The 25392-nt window shown below is 33.4% G+C and overlaps 1 protein-coding gene across 11 annotated transcripts in view; it reads right to left on the bottom strand.

Moving 5' to 3' along the window:
* BIRC6 (baculoviral IAP repeat containing 6) overlaps positions 1-25392 on the bottom strand; it is a 218837-nt gene that overhangs the window by 18721 nt on the left and 174724 nt on the right. For 10 of the 11 annotated variants that reach the window (XM_081265581.1, XM_081265578.1, XM_081265577.1 and 7 more), the window contains 2 exons: positions 16670-16880; positions 791-936 (listed from right to left, as the gene is read on the bottom strand). In XM_081265581.1, coding sequence (XP_081121707.1) covers positions 791-936; positions 16670-16880 — 357 coding nt within the window. Of the gene's footprint in view, positions 1-790; positions 937-3708; positions 3882-16669; positions 16881-25392 lie in introns of those variants that run through there. The other variant, XR_014018696.1, reaches the window with a different exon arrangement.

Below are 25392 nucleotides of genomic sequence, written 5' to 3' on the forward strand. Positions count from 1 at the left end.
TGTTATTTAATATTTCAAAATAGATGACATGAGTATATGCTTTTGAAGATTAAAACTAAAAAACAATTCACTTCTACAGTTCAAATGCTGAATTTAAAAACGGAAAGAAAAAGTACCAAATTCTTCATTTATCTATTTTACCTTTTTTTTTTTTTTCTTTAGAGGCACTTAACCATTGAGTCACATCCCCAGCCCACTTTATTTTTTTATTTTAAGACAGGGTCTTGCTAAATTGCTAGGGCTGAACCACTGGGATTACAGGCATTCACCACCACACCCAGCTCTATTTTACTGCTTTGAGAAAAAAGGGTATGTATTTCTAACTATAACAACAGGACCGCCCCCAAGCCCCTACTCCTTAGCGTGGGGGTAGGGGGACATGGAATGTAATCAACTTTAAAAAACCCACAGAGGTAAAAACAACAGACAGGAATTATTATTTTTCTATGACTAATATATGGAACATCAATTTAAGCTGAATTCTCATACAGTCTTAGTCTTAATGTACTAGTTCCTAACAAAATAGTATTTTTCAATTTCATGATTTTCAGCGAGAGGAAAAACCTGTGATGCTCTTAGCCTACTAAATTTAGTCATAATAACTTATATAGAGATATTTAAAATAAAAAATTATTCGTAACTGAAACCTGACAGGAAACAAACTTTTTAAGAAAATGAAGTTGCATGAAAATCATTACCACAAATTGGGAAGAGAAAAGTAGTCTTCAAGTAGATAAATGAAACATCTTTGGATCAAATGAAAAGGAATGTAAGAGGAATAACATCATACCTTGATTTGCTTGCCGCAAACTGGTAGTTGCTGTGTAAACTATCTCAGCAGTTTTTTGGATGTCTGGTACCAAAAGAGTAAGTCCTTCTGGTTCTTGATCAGATGCATCTGGTTTTACTCCTGTTTTAACATTTTCCCTTTTAGATCTGAATTTTTTTTTAAATATAGAAAGAAATGCAAGAAAAATTAAGTTTTTAGGACTAAAAATAAACACTGCCAATAACATGGTTAAAAATATCAATGTGCAGTACATTTGTCATACATGATACATAGCAAGAATAATTTGAGTAGATTCATTACTGCTTTTGAAATCACAGGATAATAAATAAAGTTATGAATAGTTTTTAAATTCTAATTAAAAAAGACAAAAGATAGATATTATACAAAAGTCAGTCTATACAAGATCCAGATACTTGGTATGTCCTTAGAGCCAATCTTTTAAAAACATACTTAAAAATAATTAGAGATAGAAATCACTTCTATTACTAAAAGTGATGAATGGCTATCTTCTGTGTTCTAAGACTTGTAAATGAAAGAACCACATATGGTTTCTTAATTTTAATACTATTTTTATTTCACTGAGTACATTAATTTCCAAGAAAAAAGAAATCTAGCATTTTAGAGTAAAATGTATGCTCAAAACTGGGTATCTCATCACAATGCGCTTCTATGCATTGGCCCTTTAAATAAATACTAAGCTTTAGTACATAATCATTTTAAAGACATTATTCTATTAGCAGGATCTAAAATGTACACAACCTTATATCAAATTGTTACCAAAAGAGGATGTATTATAGTAAAGTTTCAGTATATAGGACATCAAAATGTTTCTTTAAATTTTCTAGATGAATACAGTAGTAGTTTAATACCATTCACTAAAAATTATAACTAAACATTATTTCCTTTTTTTCTATTCCAACTCAGTTCATATTATTCACATAACATTTTTACTGCTTAGATTTTTAAAAACCTACATCTTCATTAATTAGGTAAATAGAAAATTTAAAATAAACTAAAATACAGGTAAATAAAGATGTTTTAAATACTTATGCTGAAGTACAATCTAAGCTATTCGGATTTATTTTTTAGTTGTAAATCAACAAAAGGACTTTGTCATTATATCATAATAATATTTCACAAAGTGGGCATGGAGCCTTGGAGAACTAAAAAAAGAACCAAACGTAGAAGAATAACTTCTAACAAAATGTTATCTATGTACAAATGAATCTTTATCTCAAAGACAAAATCTGCTCAGAGGGAAATCAAGGCTTAAATAAAGGCAGATAATAAGTTGCCACTGATTGCTTAGTTTTAAATTTGGTTCCTACAGTCTGTGAAAACACTAGTATCCACAGATATTTCTAACAAAGGTATATATTATATCTCCACCTGGCAGAAAGACATAACTGAAGAGGTACAATTTGTCAGTGGATCTTTGCCCTTTCTCCTATGTTCTCTCCTTATCTTCCCTGAGATATCACAGTGAACACACATCCACTTTTCTTTACCATTCAGGAAGTCCCTTGGCATGTGCTATAAAACATTTCAGCCATCAACCAGTGTATAAGTATGTGTATATGAATAGATGTGTTTGTGTGTGCATGTAAGCAGAATATGGTGAATGTTTTAAAACTGAAATATCTGATTTTTTATTGCTAGAATCAACCAAGACATTGTATCTTCTATAGCTATGAGATAAAAGTAAGCCTACAATCCAATTGTGAGCCTGAGCATTTCTTAATACAGAAATGATTCTGACAGAAGAGCTCAAATTCTCAACTGCACTTATCAAAAGCTACGAATAACCAGTATTAAACAGTGAGAATCGAAGTAGTACAAAAGCTCTTGATAGCACCTACTTTGAATTTACAAAGACTTTTCTCTCCCTAGTTGTAAATGTATTTCTATTAATAAGCTTAAAAAATTCTAAAATACTAGGGCAAATGGACTATAAGAAAACAGTAAGCTGTTTGAGAAAAGTTACGGTTACAGCTATCATAAAATATAGATGGCTTCCTAAGTATATTGTCAATCAGCTGACCCACTGTCTTCTCAATAAAGATTTCACTTAGAGAAACATATCTTGCCAAGCAGAGAAAGAAGATATGAAAGTAAAGCTCATTTTTTCAAGAACCGTATTTTTTCCTTGAAGAAACAAGAACCTCTGGCAAGGAGCATGAACTGTATTCAACACAACTCATTCCTGACACATAGTTACCTGGGAAAACCACTGACTCAAAATGTCAAGACTTATTCATGAATACCCATATACTAATTCCAGTTTTTTTAAAAAAACAGATTAGTAAGAGGTTATTAAAATAGTGTAAGCAGCTGGGTACAGTGATGCAATGCCTATAATCATACAAGTCAGGAGGCTGAGGCAGGAGAACTGCAAGATTGAAACCAGCCTCAGGTCCTAAGCAATTTAGTAAGAACTTGTCTAAAAATAAAAATTTAAAAAATCTTTAAGACTAAAATAATGTAATAAGCAGGACGATAAATTTTGTGTTTTTTAACCAAAATTAAGCTAAAAATAGTGCCAAGAATACAGAGAACTTTAAAAAATGTTTGCACATCAAATGTATAAAATAAATCATCATGTATTTTTCATATTGAAGACAACAGCTGAATCAAGAAACAGATATATTTTAGACCTTTACATAGGTTTTAATGAGAATTTTTACTTGGACAGTCTTTTTGACAAAAATATTCAGGAAAAAAAGCGGGGGAGGGGGGCGAGATTTTTCAAAAGGTGACAGTATTTCAAATATATGAAGAACACATACTACTCCCTGCCTATCAGTTATTGCAACTATTCATTATCTGACATTGAACTACAGCCAGTAGTCTCTTTTCTTTAAAAGCTGCAGGTTACTGTCAACCCATATGTAGGCCCAGCTCATGAAAAAAGGCCATACCTTAGCTCACATCCTGAAGTCTGTGTGAAAAGCTATTTGAGTTCAAGGCACCTAGCTGGAAGTAGGTCTTTGAGACTGACAATGGATCCAACATGGTAAAAGCAATCAGCGACGGCCGCTACCATGGTATCCGCTGCTTTGTGCATACGTTGAATCTGGTTGTGATCACTGCCCTGAAGAAATACGAGGAAGCAACTGAAGTTTCTACTATTGCACAGAATTATCTGCAAACATTTTCCACTATGCTGTGAATTCCAACTAAATGGCTAATAAATTAAGCAAATTTTGGCTCTGTGAAATATATTGAACTAGGATGTGAGCAAAATGGGCAAATCTTTCTCCTCAAAAGGAGGAGGGGCCCCCATGCCTCAACATTCAATTAAACTGATCTGCTTCTACTAATACTACCACCCAAGTTAAGTTGGATATTATTAAGACTAAATATACCACATCAGAAGTACGTCCTTTTATAATCCATAAATTGGAAACAGCTTAATAAAGCTTTTCCTGGTAGAACATTAGGAAAGACCTCTTTAAACCCCTATACTCCTAATTTTAAAGTCAAAAGCATCACACAGTTGAAATAAACATTTTAAAAATAGAATCACTTAAAGAAGTTATCTGGAGACTACATGCTGACATGTCCAGATTCAGAGTTTTTAAGAATTATCATTTAGAAGATTATTCAAAAACTGTGAGAGAATGAAACTTCTAAAAATTACCTATAAAACAATCATTGCATTGTACGTCTTAGTTCTAAAGCTCTTTGCCAGGAACCACAGTTTAAATCAAGTTAAGATCAAAGGTAAAGTGAAAGACTTAAAAAAAAATTATTACTGTGGAGAACTGTTTGCTTATAATATCTCCAGAAAGCATGAAAATAACTGGTGAAATGCACCAGTAAATGAGGTAAAGACCTCTGTAAAATGTTTTCCATTATTAATTTAAAACAGTTTTTAACTCTGTAATTCCTGTTTATTTTTTCTTAAAAGCTTTCTAAAGGGAAGTTCATCGGCTTAATTTTTAAATAATTAAACTTTGTTATCTTGGGAAACAAATAAGCAGTATGAATAAAGGAAACACTTAGAAGATAGGTATAAGAAACCTTTAAAAATGGTCTTGCTGGACATGGTGGCTCACACCTGTAATTCTAGCTAACCAGGAAGCTTGAGGATTGCCAGTTATAGAGCAGTTTGGCCAACTGATTGAGACCCTGACTCATTTATTCACTCAACCAATCAACCAATAAAAAGGACCAGGGATGTAGCTCAGTTGTGAAGCACTTACCTAGCCATGTGTAAAGTCCTGGGTTCAATCCCCAGCACCACACATATAGTACCTTGATTTCTGTATTAGATTATAATAATTTTTAGGTCAGATTAAACATCACCAGACATGAAGAAGGTACTATGTCATATTTAAGAATGGAGTTGCCATAAACAATATGCTTTACCAGTTTACCTAGGGAAACTAAACTAGGCCAAGAAACTAAAGCAAATGTTGGCATCACTGTCTCTATTAGGTAAAAGGCTGATGAAGAACTGAACTTGCTTACAGTCATTGATGAAAGAAACTTTTATAGAAATGTGGGCATGTCAAATTCTTCTTGATTGAGAAATGAGGCCCTTTTAATTATGTGGGTATGACAGACACAGGTAAAAGAGAAGACACTAGGAAGTTTTCCTGAAGAAATCAAAGTATAAACTATAATTGACTCAAGTCCGATAAGATCCTTTGTGAGGTTATTAAAATGAGAATCTGATAGAAAACATGTCTTACAAGAAGTCAGTCTAGCCAGGTACTGTGCCTCATGTAATCCCAACAGCCCAGGAGGCTGAGGCATGAGAATCAAGAGTTCAAAGCCAGCATAGCAATGGTGAGGCACTAAGCAACTCAGTGAGACCCTGTCTCTAAGTAAAATACAAAGTAGGGCTGAGGATGTGGCTTAGTGGTCAAGTGCCTGAGTTCAATCCCTGGTACCCTCCTCGCTGCCAAAAAAGTGGGTTTAATAATATTCTACTACTTAGAGAGATAAACAGGAAGTACGGCATTTCTACAAAGAATTAAATTACTTTAAAATATGGTGGACTTTTTCCCACTAAGATGAAACCTTGAGATAGGTTAGAAATATGTCAATAAAGAATGCTGTCTCAGAGCTGTCAAAGAGAAGTTTAATATCCAGAACTCCTTACACCGAACAGTCATTTGTGTCTTGCCTGAGAGCAATTAAGAGTTTCTCTCTAAAATTTTTGTTAAAATCATGAAACACTCAATATTCTAAAATATGCTTATTTGGTTACTGCAGTATGGCAGGAAGTATGCATATAAGATCAGAGACAAAAACATAATCACCTTCATTCTTGCCTCTGAGGAACCTATATGGTGTCCCAGTTATTCAAAAGTAAACCCAAGATGCCACGGCTGCAATATAACTTCATTATGTGATAATGCAGGCTAGAGTTACCAGCAGGTTCATCAGGACTAGTGTCCAAATCATTACAATGTAACTATTTTGTGGGCAACAGAAAGAATTTTCATACTAGATAATCTTAATTTAAATTCAAGTGAAAATAATATGTAAACAGAAGGTATTAGGTCATTCATGCCACAAATTCCTTTATTAATGGGACAGAGCTCCTTTCTTTCTTAATAGTCTAAAATAAAATGTTGAACAACTGGTAATCAATAGGAAGCGATTGTGTTTTTCTTTAAATATCAAGTAACGCTGTCTAAACTTTTTAAATAATGTCTTCTCAATAAAGGATTAAAGACATTAGAAATATAGGGTAAATTAAGATAACAATAAAATTCAAAAAATGAAAAACAAGAGTGTTGGAGGGAGCTATTTTGAATAACAGAGAAAACAATTTTACAACACACTGTGCTAATTCATACAGATACCAAATCAGCTTGAAAAGCCAATGGAAGAAAAAAATATACTTAATAACAAAGACCTTTTCAGAAAAATAATTTCTATTAATTCTTATTCAATTAACATTATTTACTAATTGATTAAGAAAAACAAAATGGGTTAGAGCTGATTTACCTCATTTAAGTGATAATAATATAGTTGTTGCTGCTCTTTTACTAGGCAGACAACAAAACAGGATGAGGCTTAGTTTAATTTGGTAATCTAGTAATTATTAATATACATACTTGATTTGGGTTTTTTCCAATTAAAAATATTTACTTCATTGTTGTCATTAAAAAATTATACATCCTAAATATCAGAAGCATTACTGTTCTTTGGAGATTAATTTAGTGGATATATTTGATGGGATATAAGGAGATCTGAATTCTCATAGTTGTCATGGGGCATAAGAAAATGTAAAATGAATCAGTTTGCTGAAAGAGATCTGAAATACCTTTACACTAGAGTGTAAAAATATATAACTCTTTGGGCTGGGGATGTGGCTCAAGCGGTAGCGTGCTTGCCTGGCATGCTTGCGGCCAGGGTTCAATCCTCAGCACCACATACAAACAAAGATGTTGTGTCCGCTGAAAACTAAAAAATAAATATTAAATATATATATATATATATATATAAAAAATGGAGATAAGTTACTAATTGTGATGTGCCAAGAAATGTGTGTTATAAATTAAATTTTATTTAGTGATAGATTTCAAGCTGAGTATTAAGACTATTCAAAATTTTGTTTGAAGTAATAAAGAGAGCTTGGCCAGGCATATGGTGGTACATATGTGTAATCTCAGCTACTCAGAGGCTGAGGCAGGAGGATCACAAGTGTGAGGCCAACCTCAGCAACTTGAATGTCCCTGGGTTCAATCTCTCATACTGATAGATCAATACAGATAAATAGATATTACACACACACACACACACACACGAGAAAGAATAATAGAGTAAAATGATCATTCTACATTAATGCTATACTACTGAAGTAGAAATGCTAAGTCAATAATTTTAGTAGTTTTTTTAATCACTTATGTAACAGAATAAGCTGGATATTTTGCCATTTGATCAGGAACCAGCTAAGATTCAAGTTTACCACTATACAATTATGAAACCAAAGTGATCAATGAACTATTTGGGTAGGAGGCTGCACTAGCATATAAAAACAGAAATATCTGAAATATGTCAAATCAACTTATCTTTCTTCATGATATACTGTTTTCCACATTGTATATCACAGGAATCAGGAGATTCAGGAGCTAAATCCTAGCTGTATTGCCTATTAGTAAGTTTTTAAACTTAAATTCTAGGCAATATCTTTGTCAAACAAGAATTATTTTCTTGCCTACAACATATAGCAAGAAAAAAGGATATATACCTAGGCATTGAAAGTAAACACAATATAAAAAATAAAGGCTAATTATCTTCTTATAACTATATGCAACTACGAATGTATTAGAACTTACCCATAGAAAGACAGATTGGCTTATTCTCAAGAAACTAGAAGGGCAATCAATAAAGCACACAGGCTGGAACAGAAATATTACACTAACTGGAATTAATTTAAATTGGTAGAATAAAGGGAAGATGGGAAATACTTTTGTTTTCTATATGTCTAAGTCTTCTATGTATCTGGTATGTCCTATATGTCTAAGATGATTATAAAATTCATTTTCACCTTTTTTTTTTTTTTTTAGTATTGGCGATTGAACTCAGGGGCACTTGATCACTGAGCCACATCCCCAGCCCTATTTTATATTTTATTTAGAGACAGGGTCTCACTGAGTTGCTTAGCTCCTTGTTTTTGCTGGGGCTGGCTTTGAATTTGTGATCCTCCTGCCTCAGCCTCCCATGCTGCTGGGATTACAGGCATGTGCCACCAAGCCTGGCAATTTTTACAAGATTTTGATTGCTTATAATTGGTATGAAACTAGGTGTACATGACACTAGGTTCACATCTCAGCACAGGTGTTCTTTGGCGTGTGTACAAACACTCACTGCTCACTCTGTCAGATACTTTTGATCTTTCTCTGTCCCTCCTTCCCTCCTTAAGGATCTATTTCTTTTCACCACCCATAGGCCTAAACATCTAAAGCATTATATACAAAAATGATTATGAAACTAAAGAAGTGAGGCAGAAATTAGTTTTTTTTTTAAATAAAATAAATGAGAAACTGGTACCTTCCCTCCTCCATCAGGCAGAAAATAAATAAGTTTCAAATACCAAGAGACTGAATGTTGCCACCCTAACAGCATCCAAAATACATGTTGATTAAAGTTTTCAAACTACTCTAGTCAAGGGAGTGAATTTCACCTGCAGTTTAAAATTTTTTGTTCTACACAAGTGCCTAGGATAGTAAGAAATAAAATGATTTATCTTATTAATTGGCAAGTCTTTTTGATCTTTTTACTGAAGTGATTAACAAGGTAATTTCTCCTAAATCCAGAACTACTTGATATTAATCAGGCAAATGAAATTAAACAGAAAGAACATTTATGGTTTAATTAACCATTTCCCCGTTTTAGTTCAAACTACTATAAATAAATTTCAACTGGGTAAAAAAGAAATAAAAAACTTTCCTGATGACAGCATCCTGAAAAGCTCCACTTCTTACTGCCTAGGTTTTAAGTGATAGTTAATGGTAGACAAACTGTAAGTGGAAAGTCACCTTTAACTTTAAAGGCACAGTAAAGTACATTTTCAAAATGGTATAAACCTAACACACAAAATGTCATGTATATTCCTAAAAATATTTTAGTTTCTCAAGACAATCTTGACCATTACTCACTTTTAACCTTCTCTTTCAGCTGAAAACCGGCAAGGATTGAATGTAAAATTTTCTATTTGGAAGTGTCTATTTGCCCAATGTTTTATGCCTCCTGAAGAAGTATTATTATTAAAATGCTGTAACCTTAATACTTATCCATAACAGCTGACAGTCAATAGCTGAACAGTTTGTCTATGTTTAATTTTTACACTTAAATAAACACTATGCAGTTAATACAAATTGTGAATCTTGAAAGGAGTTGTTTGGAGAAACAGTATATAGCACAAACAAAGAATAAGAAGATACTAAAGTACTATTGTTTTTAGGAAGCTCCTATGCAATTTGTATACTAAATATTCAACAACTGCCTAAGCAATTACCAACTTTCTTAAAGACAAACTAAATCACAACAAATCACTCCCAGCTGCTACTTGGCAAAGTCAGCAAAGATTAAGTTAATAAACTAAAAGTACACATTACTTAAGTAGAGTTTTAGATTATACCAAATTCCAACTACATCAGAGTAATAATGCAATTATCAGTCACCAAACTATAAGATAATCATTTTACTATTAAGGGTGTGATTACAATTAAGGGAAATCTAAAACAAACCTTAAAGTTGTATTTCAAAAATGAAAATTCAAAGGTTAATTTTATGTATGTGCATTCATCAATATATACACGCATATATAATTATCTTATACATTATTACATATAATAGTAAAAACTCTAATTACAGATTTACAGGGCATAAAAGGAAATCCCATGGTGTTGTGCCACTGTGCCAACTCAAGTTCCTCCTCTAGCGTTCATTCTTATGGTTTATGCAGAAAGTTCAGTTACTTAACTATAGTATTAGTTTTACCTATTCTATTCTCTGGCATATCACTTAAATGGGAGTAGGTGTAGAAAATAACACAACTAAAGTTTCTTTTAAACATCCTTTATCCAAGAATTAACTTGCTCATCTTTTATTGAAATACAAGGGGCTGGGATTGTGGCTTAGCAGTAGAGCACTCACCTACTATGTGTGAGCCACTGAGTTTGATCCTCAGCATCACGTAAAAATAAATAAATAAAATAGAGGCACTGTGTACCTCTACAACTAAAAAATATATTTTTTAAATATTTATTTTTTAGGTGTAGATGGACACAACACAATGCCTTTATTTTTATGTGGTGCTAAGGATGGAACCCGGGTCCTGCCCGTGTGAGGCAAGCACTCTACCGCTGAGCCACAATCCTAGCCCCCCTAAAAAATATTTTAAAAAATATTAATATAAGTATCCTAAAGAAAGATTAAGAGGTCATTTCCTTTGTCATATAAATTTTATTAATCCATACTTCCATACTTGAGGAAGAAGTAGGCAAAATTCTGAATAGCAGGACAGGCCTGGTGATGAGGAGAAGCACAATACAATTCTAAATTGTAGCCACATTTAAAAATAAAATCAAGGGCAGTTTGGCTGTCTGAAACTTTAATTTCTTTCAATTAAGCAAGAAGGAAATAGAGAAAGAGTAAAATTCTGTTAGTTTATACTTGTAAAATGGTCCTATGGGAGGGACATACCCTATTAATAAATGTTCTCCAAAGTATAGGCAGACTGTTAAGTGGAAGTGAAATATAATATTTAATAACTGAATCACACAAGTAGGAAACTCATTGAAAAGGAAAGGTCTTAGTAAGCCTTTGGGCCTGGTGCAGCAGGGTATACTTGCAATCCCAGAGACTCGGGAGGCTGAAACAAGAGGATTTGAAGTTTGAGGCCAGCCTCAGCAATTTAGCAAGGTCCTAATCCACTTAGAACCTGTCTCAAAATAAAAAGGGCTTGAGATATGGCTCAGTGTCCCTAGGTTCAATCCCCAGTAAAGTTTTTTTAAAAAGTACACCTTTTGGTATGCTTCAATGTTTGTCCCTTTTAAAAATATGGAGCAATGGTGTTAGATTTTTTTCTGTTTTACAATATTCACTTTTATTTTTTAAACATCCTCAGATAAGGTAAAAACTACACTAATGGAAAATATATTTTTTCAGGGATTATAGGGGGCATAAAGGTTTGACTACAAAAAGGCAAGCAGCATCAGGAAGTTTTTTTTTTTTTTTTTTAAACAGATAATCAGACTGTTGTATGTTGTTTGTGGTTGTGATTACAGTAATCTAAGTATGTATTCAAGTTCATGGAATTGTATATCAAAACAAAAACAGATCAAATATACTTGATGACAATGAAATTATTTTAAAAAATCATATCATACTAATTGCTTGACTTTCTTTTTAAAATCCAACAAATTTACATCTATAAATATTGATGTCTTTCCTGCTACACAACACATGGTATATACTGTGGTTTATATAAATTAATTTTAGTTTCCATTTTACAAACAACGTGGGATTGATCATTTCTGATTATGCTCCTTTGAGCATTTGGGTTAATACATTTTCTAGGACAAATAAGTGTACACTATTTTATTCACAGTTATGTAGTTCATTTTTTTTTACACTTATCTTCTATTTATGGTAAATGGTACTGGTTCTTCTGATATGGTAGTAATTTGAAGTTTCTTCTTTTAAAAAAAGTTAGTTGATCTAAAGAAAAACATGGGGGGCGGTACTGGAGACTAAGAGCTACATCCCCAGCCCTTTTTCATTTTGAGACAGGGCCTTGATAAACTGCTGATGCTGAACTCAAATTTATGAACCTCCTGCCTCAGCCTCCCAAGTTGCTGGGATTATAGGCATGTACCACCATGCGAGGCTCCTAAAGAAAAATTTTAAGTTAACTACAGCATAGCACATAAGATCTAACAGATTTTTCTCACAAATGCTGATGCTCTGAAGTCTCTGACCAAGAATTTCTATCAAGAAAATTTTTCTTCAGTTTTCAGTCATGAAAACTATCTGATTTATTTGACCATCTTAATAAATCTCACTCTTATATGGGCTCATTGTTAAATACGAATATATTCCAAAATAAATAATATACATACAAGGATACAGAGAATTTTTACATTTAAAACACTGACTCCTGCACAAGTTTTCTATTTCTATCTATGACTAGCTAGAATGACAGCTTTCAAGGAACAGTAGAAGAAAACATGAATACGTAAACAGCCTCATTCTGTTATTCTGGAACCTTAATACCAAAATGACGGGGCTTCTGTTAAGCCAAGAGATGACAGCTTTCTGCTTTACAAGGTCAGTCAAATAACCAAACAGTAGGATTAGTTTTGGAAAACTGCCTGGAATTATAGACTTTAGATTCTTATGTATGAACTAAGAAATTCATGTTCCCAGACCATTTGTGCTATGGCACTTGTACTTTACTGAAGGAGATCCCTACTGACTTAAAAGCCTGAGTTAAATGATTGCTTTTTTAGGTTCAATGTCTGGAACATGGAATATATTTCTATGTAGGAATGAGCGTAAGAGCAAGAGTTGCTAAAGAACACCAAAATTTCAGTCCCCAGACAGGGCAGGGCAGGGCAGGGCAGGGCAGGGCAGGGCAGGATAGGATGCATACAGTTCTGTCTGCTGAGATGGGAAGAATGAATGTCTCTTTCCTGGCAGTACCATTTTGTTCCACCTCTTATTTCAATCATTTATTTACACTGCAAGACCTTTTTATAATGCAAATCAGAACAGCTTCTCTGCTAAAAATTGTTCAGTGGCTCATCACACTTTTAAAGGTAAATAATTCTGTGATTTTTCTTCATCTTCTAGTCCCTGATTTCCCACCAACATTACTCCCAGGATACACTGAACTTTCTTAGGTCCTCTAAATATGTGATGATTTCTTTCAATCTAACATTATTTCCACAGCCAGAGACACAATACCCTGCCACTCTTCACTTAGCTAACTCCTTCTTGCTCTTTAGATTTCCAAACCTGGGCTGATTCTCTTGTATTGTTTTTATACTTCCCCTAATAGCCACCCACATGTGGTATTTTATTAAAAGTTCCTGGTTATTATTATTTCCAAAACTTATATGTCAGTCCCTTAGAAAGAAGACAAAATTTTCTTAAGCACTCACAAACATTTAATAAACATTTGTTAAATGAGTGAATCAGTAATGCTCTGTGACAAGGACAGAGCTCACCCATCTCAATGTAATCACATATTTCTAATATACAAATTAGATAAATGTAATGTAAAAGGTGTTCCTTTCAAGCTTCTGAATACTCTGCCCATCTCTTATAAAAGGTTCAAAGGTTGGGAACATGGTAACCTGTAGAATCCCCTACACTCTTTGAACTATCAGATCAAAATTAGGGTTCAGGGATTGATATCAAAATAGAATAATCTCAATTAGGCTATTCCCATCAGTAATAGTAAACTATTTCTTTGTGCCTGGTCAAAATATTTTCTTTTAATTTGATTTTTCTCATCTCCAAAAGGAAGATAAAAATTCTAACTATAACATACACAAGTAATTTTAATGAAAATTATTATGTTTAACCATAATCATCAGGTAGAAATCTGCAAAGTACATAGTGAATCTTTTTCTTTACCTACAACAACTGAAAAGTGAAATACAACAAACTTTTATTTGAAGAGGGGGAAAAATGCATGCCATTTGTGTATGCTTGGTAGGAAAAAAAAAGACAATATCTTAAGTCTTGACAGCCTAAAAAAGAATGAACCTTAACTTTCTCTGTGAAGTTGAAATTGAATTCTCAACATACCAAACCTTGAAAAGAAAGTAGAAATTATGGTTTCTTTATTTTTAGTTGTAGTTGGACACAACACACTCATTTTATTCATTCATTTTTTTTTTTATGTGGTGCTGAGGATCGAACCCAGGACCCCCCATGTGCTAAGCAAGCGCTCCACCATTGAGCCACAACCCCAGCCCCATATGGTTTTTTTTTCTAACAAAGGCTACACAGTATACCAGAGACTGTGAGGGATCTCGACTAAGAAGCCCATGCAAGTCTTAATAAAAAAACACACTAGTGTAGTGTTTCAGTATTAGTAAAATGAAGTTACTAAAAATAGTTACTGCATAGAATCACTGTAAAGATAATAAAACCAATTATCCTCTATTTGAAATTAAACCTTCCTAGTGAATTAATTCAATATGTTCCATACAGACGTCTAGTATTTTTTTTTTTTTCAAAAAAGGCATACAGCATAAGATAGGTGAACAGGAAATACATTCAGAAAAGCAAACTGACCTCCGAAGCCCTATAGGTGTCCATATTCTACTCATGCAATAAGTATATCCTAAAATTATCTTAAATTCAATACATTATATATTCATTTTTGTTAGGGTCCATGAGAAATTACAGTGCAAGAAAATACATAGTTCAAAGAAAGATAATTCTTATTTGGTTTTATTTTCACATTTATAACACTACACACTGGTGATATTGATCAACATTCTGAGTCAGTAAGCAATTTTTCATCTAATTAAAAAAAATTCTTGGGTAAAAAGCACTGAGTTTAACAAAGTTTCAATGTTTACTTATAATCTAAAAGCCTTGTTTCAAAACACAGAAATATAAGGCAAGATGCCCCCTAAAAACATGTGGATAATATCAAAGCTTGATATCCATTATGTAAATTGATTAAGGAGTAAGGGACACTTGTGGCTAGGGTAGGGAAGATGATGTTCAATTAGATGTTTTCCAAGAAGACATTAGTTCAATTAGAGAACTGGATACTTGGAGTTCATTTATGGCACCATACTGTTTTTATGTAATTACACTGGCTTTCTAGATTACCAGTTAGAAAGATTTTTGGAGGCCATCACAGAAGATGAGACCAAATGCCACAATAATACAACAACAAAAAAATATACTATCAAAGAATATGTAGCTTTACATATTCCTTCGTGAGTATCAGAGTAGTATGAACCTATAGCTTCCATTTATGAGATGTGGTTTCACTATGTTGCCTAGGTTGGCCTTATACTTCTGGGCTCAAGCAATCCTGCTGCAGCCTCCTGAGTTCCTGAGATGAAAAGGTGCAAACCATCACATCCAGATAAATCTATAAGTTTTACTACATGGCAGCAATTCATTAGTTTTTAAAGTGATAGTGACAGCACTTTAGCCAATAAAGAGGATGATCTGATAAGCTGGGTTTTCCTTCAAAGGTAAAGTGACAACAAGCATTTATCTAGTCACCAATTCTCTGCCCTTGGTGGATCTAAATACTGTTTTGGTTGTAGGCAAAACAGTGCAAAGATGAGAAAGAACATAAATTGACTTTTAAAGTCCACTGACAAAGTTATTTTATCTTCTAAAATACAGCTAACAAAAGAAAAATCTACTGGAAGTACAAATGCTTTAAAAAATCAGAACTAGGCCATCTTTAAGGAAAATTGACAAACACTGAACCAATTCTGCTAAAAGAAAAAGAGTACTGTAGGTAATTTTAAAAGTTTGTGTATTGGGCATGGTGGAACTAGACTGTAATCCCAGCTATTCGGAAGACTGAAGCAGGAGGATCCCAAGTTCAAGAATAAACTGAGAAACTTAGCAAGACCCTGTCTCAAAATAAAAAAGGAATGTGGATGTAGCGTAGTGGTACAGTCCTTGCCTAGCATACAAAAGGCTCTGGGTTCAATCCTCAGAGCTTCCAAAAATAACAAAAAGTTTGGGATAACAGAACTCATTATCTCAGTCAACTAAGGTATAAACTTAAATAAAAAATAATTTAAAAATTCACTTTTTCCACAAATAACCAACTGTATTATAACTCTGACAAATACTAAATCTTCTGACTTAAGGAAGGTTATACCACAAATTATAACATGAATTAAAATGAAATAGGAGCAATCCAAAAACCCAATAATTCTGCTTCTACGATTATACCCTGCAGAAATTTCTATAAGCCCCATGAAATAAATGCATGAAATTGTTATAAACAGAAAATAACCCAAATATCTAGTAGTAAATGGTCAAGTAAAATATAGCATTTATATAAAATGGAGAAACAGAAGTATTAATAATGATGTCAATGATGTGTATTTACTGACTGAAAGATGTCTTGACAGCAATATTAAGTGCAATTAGTATTTGTGTAACAGGTAAAATGTGATGGCATTTAAGAAAAACTCCATTACCAATAGCTGTAAAATCACACAGGAAATATGTGATAAGCCACTATGAATAGATATTTCTTAGTATAGGATTTGGAAGATACTTTTTCCTTGGGTATTTATGAATTGCGCACGTGTGTGTGTGTGTGTGTGTGTGTGTGTATGTTTAAACAGTATATAACAATGAAAAAAGAAAAACCAGAGGCAAGGCCAAGAGGAACAAACATAGTACCTTAAACGGTTGGTATAGGTATCAACACAGGTCTTCATTTTGGCCAATAATGTACCAACAGAAGTTTGACACTCTGATTGTTCTTCTTCCTCTTCACCACTCTCTGTAGAAAGAGGCAATAATAGCGGCACCATGGTAGTACAAGAGGCAATGGCCCGGAGCAATTCCAGCAGAGCCCGATAGAGTGGCACATGTCTTGCCATATCCAAAACTAAGAGGAGGAGGAGATGGAAAAGCACAAAATGAGAACATGTTATATACAAGTTAAGTCCACAGCAATGTGCCAGATTAACTGGTTGGTTAATAAATGGACAAATACAACAGATGGCTATTAGGCACCAATGTACAAAGAATAACAATAGGCACTTGGGGAAGTAAGGAAAAAGAAAAAGGCGCGGAGTTGGAGGGAAAACAATATGTAACTAATCTGCTTATATTACATTAAAAATGATTATATAGGATAATAGAATATGATAATAAATACACTTATTGGTATGAAGTAGAAATATATATTTAAAATTAATTTGAAACAAGTCATTCTAATGTTATAGAAGTGAGAAGGTTAGGTCTGGTGGGTTTTTAAAAATTAAATCTTCTTCAACAAATCAATCTTATTAATAAAAAATGTTGATTATGTTCACTTTCAATTATTAGCAACAAATATAATTAAATTTTTCTTAAAATCATATTTAAGAATAAATTCCTTATTTTAATGTATACTGTTTCTAAGGTTTTAGCTTTTGTAGCTGTATTTCTTTTTTTTCTTGGTACTGAGGATCAAACCAAGGGGTGCTTAACCACTGAGCCACATCCCCAGCCCATTTTTAAATTTTATTATTTAGAAACAGGGTCCCACTGAGTTGCTTAATGCCTCACTTTTGCTGAGACTGCCTTTGAACTTGTGATCCTCTTGTCTCAGCCTCCCGAGCTGCTGGGATTACAGGTGTGGACCATGGTGCCTAGCTTGTAACTATATTTCAACTGAAACTTACTTTTGTTTCCTATGTGAGATAAGGACTAACAACTTTTTTTTCAACACCAGTTACCAAATAGTCATTCCATAACATTTACTGAAAAAATGTTGCTGGATAGGATGGGAATATAGCAGAAGATAACAAAATCCCTACTTTCATGCATCTTATGTTCTTGGTAAAGGACAAATAAATATCTAATTTTTCAGAAGGTAAGAAGTACTCTGAATCTTAAATCATACCCAAACAATAACATCCATGTGATTCTATTCTATGTAATATTTTAAAAGAATAAAGCAGATCTATCTTCCACATCAATATTTGAGTGAAATGAATTGCAAAATATACATGTAGATGACATTTATGAAAACTTAAATACTACTTATTTTTTACGGGGAACTACATAAGAATTACATTAAGGAAAAAGGTGAATTTCTAAAAGTTAATTATATATATGACTACATATGTATATAAAAATGGCTAAGCGTGGCAAAGTAGAAACATTCCTGATGAGGCTATAGTCTCCTTTGATCATCTCTCTCCTTCCCTGCTCTTCATCAAGCACATCACTATGGCCTACATACATCTAATTAATTTTCTGTACAATGACATTTCTGTGGGCATATTATTCTATTGAGCAGGTGTACTGTCACCATTGTGTACATAAGAAACTAAGATTTAGCGAGCTACACTAACTGAAAGCAGAAAGAACAACACTGACACTGAGGTACACCTAATTTTAGAGCTTTTTCCACTATGCCATGATTCTTCCTTAGTGTCCAGTATGGTAACTACTAGTCTCATATGACTATCAAACCAAAACCCTAATATTTCAGTTCTCCAAATGCACTTAGTACATTCTAAAAGCTCAATGGACACATAAGTCCATGCTAGATAGCATAAATATGGCATGCTTCCATCGTACCAAAAAGTTGTCTTGGAAAATGCCACCTTAAAGAGTCAAATTCCTTACATATACATTCGAGTGTGTGTGTGTGTGTGTGTGTGTGTCTGTGTGTATATATAATTTTATAAATATATAAAATTTTGTTTTAAGCCATGAAAAGTTTGTGGGTATAGGGGTTGATGGGAGGGGAGGGACAGAGGGAGGAAGAGAAGGAAAAGAGAATTTATTTTCATAAAATTGATTATCTATTTGGGAAACAAAGAGAGTTCACAGCACTAGTGTTAATATAAAAGTCTGCAAAGTTTGTGAACACAAAATTAACAGGCATGGGTGCTTTTAATTTTTTATAACAAATAATCAAATGGAAAAAGTAATAAAAAAGATATTAACACAACAGTAACTCTAACCAAAAATATACAAGAATTTTACGATGAAAAACCCCTAGGCTTCAAAACACAGGTGACAGTTTCAGCATACATCCACAGAGAGACACATTCAACACAGTAAAAATGACAATTTAAAAAATATGTGAGGGGCTGGGGTTGTGACTCAGTGGTAGAGTGCTTGCCTTGCATGTGTTAGGCACTGGGTTCAATCCTTACCACCACATAAAAAATTAAGATATTGTGTCCATCTACAACCAATAATATAAAAAGAAAAGAAATACAGCTTTAAAAAATCTAAAAACCTTAGAAACAGTATACATTTAAATAAGGAATTCATTCTTAAATACATGTGATTTTAAGAAAAGTTTCATTAGATTGTTGCTAATAAATGAAAGTGCTTTCAGTTAAAATACAACAATATTATATTATACTGTATTTTAAAAGCCATAATTCTCTGTAATTTTATCAGTTTTTTGAATGGAACTAAAACAAGTCTTAAAAGGATTACAAGGCTCAGAGAAAGTTGTATTCATGGCTATATTTCATTTATTACAGCCATCAGCAAGAAGGCTTTATTAGATGGAATCTGGAGGAATTAAAATATAGGAATCCTATGTTCTCTCTCCCTTCTAGGAGATTCACACAGAAAATGCATTCTCCTCCAGCAGTAAAATGTTAAAAGTAAGTATTTCTGTCCAGAAGCTGACTTGAAACTCAGGAACACATGGTTTTTACTGGTTACTGGTCACATCACCTCTGAGCAACATACCCAATTTTCCACAGTTTACTTAGATCTTTAACATTTTACCTCTTCAAGTAGAACACAGAAGCCTTACAACCACGTTTCCTTCTGCCCCACCCTTTTTGTAATACTTGTTATAAGTATGACATTAACATGTCCTCAAGCTGCTATTTTGAAAGCTGTTTTTGCTTTCAAAATCATACATATTTTCAAGATTTAGGAGGAGAAAAATAGTCTATTTTATTTATTCAGAAATTAACTACTTCTTTTATTTATTTCTGAAGTTCATATTTCATTTTAAAATTATTTCCATTTGATCTGAAGAATTTTCTTAAGCATTTCTCTTAAAGGTTTGTGATACATATTCTTAGTTTGGTTTCTTTGGAGAATGTATTTCACATTCCTTCCTAAAGAATATATTTCTGGTTATAGAATTCTGGGTTGACAATTCTTTCAGGCAGTTTAGATGTCATTTCACCGTCCTTTGGCCTCTATGATTTTTTTTAATATTAATTTTTTAGTTTTAAGTGGACACCATATCTTTATTTTACATTTATGTGGTGCTGAGGATCGAACTCAGTGCCTCAAGCATGCTAGGCGAGTACTCTACCACTGAGCCACAACCCCAACCATGGCCTAAATGATTTCTTATGAGAAGTCTGTAATCAACTGAATAGTAGTTGTTCTCTTATAATAGTATAATTTTCTACGGATCCTCTCAAAATTAATTGGGTATTTTTGGTCTCATTATGATGTTTCCAGGTACAGTTTTCTGTGTGTTGACTTGTTTGGTATTTAACAAAGCTTCCTGAATCTCAGATTTTATATCTTTCAGCAATTTCATGTTTTCAAATATTTCTTGAAGCATATTTTCCACATTAATCTATTTCTTCACTGCTTGTAGGACTTCAGTGACAGGAGTATTGGACCTTTGATGTTATTCATGGGTCTGGGACTCTTCAGTTGTTTTTTTTTTTTTTTTTTTCCACATCATTTAATCAAGTTGAATGTCTGTACTGTGCTACAAAGTCCATTAGTGAATTTGAAATTTCAAATACTTTACAGTTGTAAAATTTCCATTTAGTTCTTTTCATGTTTCTCTGCCCCCCCCCAATCTTTCCAGTCATTTCTTTTTCTAATTTTCTAAGTGGCTAGTAAACTATGTAACAGCTACTCTTAGGACTTCATCAAATAATTTCAATGTCTGGGTTATTTTGTGGTTGAAACCTTTTGAATATCTGTTGCCTTGCATGTTAGTCATTTTCCCGACTCTTTACATTGATAATAATTTTGAATTATATCTTGAGACTTTTAATATTGGGTTGTAAAATTCTCGATGAACATCTAGAACTTGATTTCTAATTACTATTCTATTAAAGGAGTCAGGATTATTTAAATAAATTACTGAGTCCAGGGATTAGGCAGGGAAAGTACAAGACCAGCATAGATCATCTTGTAGCACCAGAAAGAAAAAAAAGTCCTATAAAAATCAAAATAGAGCATGTCAAGAAAGCCACAGAGAGCAACTTCAAAAAAAAAAAAAAAATGCCATTGGCCAAAGCCAAAACTACTTGGGCAACAAAACAATAACAATAAAGTAATAAGCTCAGGTTGGGAAACAGGGCAGGTAGTAGGGAATAACTACTAACAAATTTAAGACTTCTTCGTGGATGACTGAAAGTATTTTGAAAATTAAGATTATAGTGATGGTTACAGAGCTCCACAATTAATACTAAAACCCAATGAACTGTACATATTAACTATGTGAATTCTATAATGTGTTAATTATATTCTGAAAGGCTGTTGAAAACAATCATGACCCCCATATGAAAAAATATAAGTTCAAGGGAATACAAATAACTGACTGCATAAATACAGTGAAGAGACAAATCTTCCTTTCAAAAGAATTCCAAATCCTAAATGGATGTTCCAAAATCTAAATAAACACCCCCCTCCAGTAGAAGGGTACTTTGTTCCCTTCCCACTGAGTGTGTGGAAATGAGTGACATGCACATAAAGAATAGAGTTTGGAAAGGAAAGAGTTTTCTAAATTTCAAATTGGAAAGACCTGGTAGATAGCATCTTAACCACGTGATCGAGATTGACATCACCATCGATGATATGTGACATCATATGCACCCTGATGTGATATGACAAGAATGGGACTTTTATTTCTGTACTATTTTCTCCCCAAATCTATAACCTCAGTTACTCAGACTCTGTAAATTCACTCTCCAACTCTCTCCATGAGAATTTTCTCACAGTTTCTGTATCTGAGAGGTCTCTTTCCCAGTTTCTCTGGGAAACACAGGTATCTCTCAGGATAATGCTTATTTCCTTTTCAGCTCCAAAATGATATCTCTATACTTTGAAAGAGGCACTATAAAGGTAAGGATTTTGTGACACTTTAAGGATTTGTTAGCATAACCCATTAGGTTAAGAGTAAATAATATAATGTGCCCTAAGAGCTAACATATTGTTTTCTGAAAAGAAAGGAACATACCATTTTTCAAAAGGGGACTGAGATGAAGTAAAAACATTCTGCCTTGTAAAAGTCAAGTATGTATAACAATAAAACAGGATCTCCATCTAGTGGTCAGAGGAGTAACTTACTAAATGGTATAAATGTTAACTATAATAGAATTAGAAGTTCCATTCCAAGTTTTCTTTTTTTTTTTTTTTAGTTTGATTATAAAAACATTTATTTAATTGAAGACATTTTGGCTAAATAGGCCAACTTTCCCCACAAAACTAGTTATCTCCATTTTTCTTTTTTTTTTTTTTTACATTTTTTTTATTGGTTGTTGTGGATGTGTAACTGACGTGATTCTCCATTCCAAGTTTTCTAAGGAATCTCCATACTGTTTTCCAGATTGCTGGTGGGACTGAAAATTGGTGCAACCAATATAAGAGCGTGCCTTTTTCCCACATCCTCACTGACATTTATTGTTGTCTGTTTTCTTGATAACTGCCATTCTGACTGACATGAGATGAAATCTAATCTTAGAGTAGTTCTAATTTCCATTCCTCTTATTGCTAGAGATGCTGAACATTTTTTCATATATTTTTGACTGAATGTATATCTTCTTCTGAGAAATGTCTGTTCAGCTCCTTAGCCCATTTACTGATTGTTTTGTTTGTGTGTGTGTTTTTGAGTTCTTTATATATCCTGGAGATTAGTGCTCTATCTGACATGCATGTGGCAAAAATTTTCTTCCAAAATGTGTGCTCTTTGTTCACCTCATTGTTTCTTTTGCTGTGATTGGGAAAGGGGAGGGAGAGTGGGAAGGGTACATGGGGGCAGGAAAGATGGTGGAATAAGATAGACATCATTACCCTAGGTACATGTATGACTGCATATATGGTGTGATGCTATATTGAGTACAATCACTGAAATGAAAAGTTGTGCTGCAATTGTATACAATGAATTAAAATGCATTCTGTAGTCATATATACCACTTAAAATAAATTAATTTTAAAAAATAGGACTAGATAAAAAAGGATCATGACCTACAAAAGCAGCTTTCAGAATTACATGGTTATAAGTGGAAAGCTAAATGTTGATAAAAAAATTAAAACAAACACATCATTTACATGAACATTTTATTATCAACCTAAAAAATCTCTCATGAAATAACTGCCCTTTCTCTCTATGGCATTTTCATCATTCTTTTTGGGGGGAGGAAGAGGGGCGGGAGAATGCTGGGATAGAACCCAAGGCCTCATACATGCTAAGCAATCACTACCACTAAGCCAAATTCTCAGCACTCCCTCTTCTTCTTCCTGTTGTTTGACGTATTTTTAAAAATAATTAAGTATTATAATTTGATACATATATTACAATATAATGATTAAATCAGGATAATTAGCATTTCTGTTTCCTCAGATTTTATTATTTGTGTGTCAGAATCCTTCAAACGTCCCAAGAACTCTGAAATGTATAGTTGTCATATTGGGCCATATAACAAAGACTACTTCCCTCTATCCAACTGTTTTGGGGCCCTTTACCTACCAGCCTTTCACAATCCCTATCCCCCCTCTCCCTCTTCCTCGCAAATGACTATACTCTCTACTTCTACACTGTCAACTTTTTTCACTTTTTCAAATGAGTGAGAACATGTGCTATTTGTCCTCCCCTTCTTTCCTCCCTTTGTTTTTTCTTTTGGTGTAGGGGATTGATCCAGGGGAGCTTTACCACTGAGATATAGCCCCAGTCCTTTTTATTATTTATTTTTAGACAGGGTTTTGTTAAATTTTTTAGTTTCTTGTTAAGTTGTGGAGGCTGGTCTCAGTGTCTTGGGAGGCTGAGGCAAGAGGATCACAAATTCAAAGCAACCCCAGCAACTTAGCAAGGCCCTAAGCTACTCAGCAAGACCTCTTTCTACTTAAAATGCAAAAAAGGGCTAGGGAATATGGCTTAACAGTTAATTGCTCTTGGGTTCAATCCTTGGGGGAAAAAAAAGAAAGAAAGAGAGAGGGGGGGGGAAGGGAAGGAAGGGAAGGAAGGAAAGGAAGGAAGGAAGAAAAACTGAGGAGGCTGGCCTTAAACTTGCAATCCTCTTGCCTCAGCCTCTTGAATTGCTGGGATTATAAGCATGTTTACCACACTTATTTGACATATCTTCTAGTTTCATCCATGTTGCTGCAAATGATAGGATTTCATCTTTATATGGCAGAATAATATTCTAGAGTGTAAATATATAACTTTTCAAAAGTCCATTTATCTGTCAATGGACATCTTGGTTGATTCCTTCCCTGTATCTTGACTATTATGAATAGTGCTGCAGTAAGCACAGGTGTACAGATAGCTGATACAATTTCATTTCTTTTGGATATGGATATGCACATGTGCACACGCACACATACACACATACATACAAGCAAAGTAGAGGGATTGCTGGGTCATGTGGTAATTCTATTTTCATGTTGCTGAGGAACCTCTAATTAATGGTTGCACTAATTAGACAAATGGTATTGTATGAAACTAAGAAGCTGCTACACAGCAAGGTAAACAAAAGAAAACCTACAGAGAATATTTATGTCGACTATCTGACTAGGGGTTAATATCTAGAATACAATAGAAACATAATAGTAAGAAAAACAACTAAATAATCCAATTTTAAAATGGGAAGAGATCTGAATAGATATTTCTTTAAAAAAGATATACAACTGACCAACAAATACATGAAAAAATACTGAACACCATTAATCATCAGGGAGATACAAAGCAAAACCACAAAAATATCATCCCATTTACAATGACTATTATCAAAAGACAAAAAGTAAAAAAAAAGATGACAACTGTGTGGAGAAGGGGAGCTCTTATATATTGTTGGTGGGAATTTACCATTCCTTTTAAAAATGATACAATTTTTTTTATACACTTACTTGTTTCACTGCGTACCTAGACCTAGAAACTATGATTTCAAATTTATTGTTTTATTTATATTTTTTTCTTGACTGTTTTTCAGACCACCTGTCTTACTTATTTATTGAATTAGGCTCTTGGAAGAAAAGTCCAAATTATTATATTTTTTAAATTACTAGTTTGTTACACATAGCTGGCCAACACAGAATTATGTTATTAATTTCATGTTAATCCAAAGTGAAACCTCAAGAAAGAACACTAACATATTTCTTTATTTTGGTTATTTTTTCATGAAAAAAACTAATAGGCCAGTGTCAAATTTATTGTTCTATCTTAAATACCTGAAACT

The sequence above is a fragment of the Spermophilus citellus genome (assembly GCF_964194105.1).
Source record: "Spermophilus citellus genome assembly, chromosome: 13".
NCBI classification, from domain to species: Eukaryota; Metazoa; Chordata; class Mammalia; order Rodentia; family Sciuridae; genus Spermophilus; species Spermophilus citellus.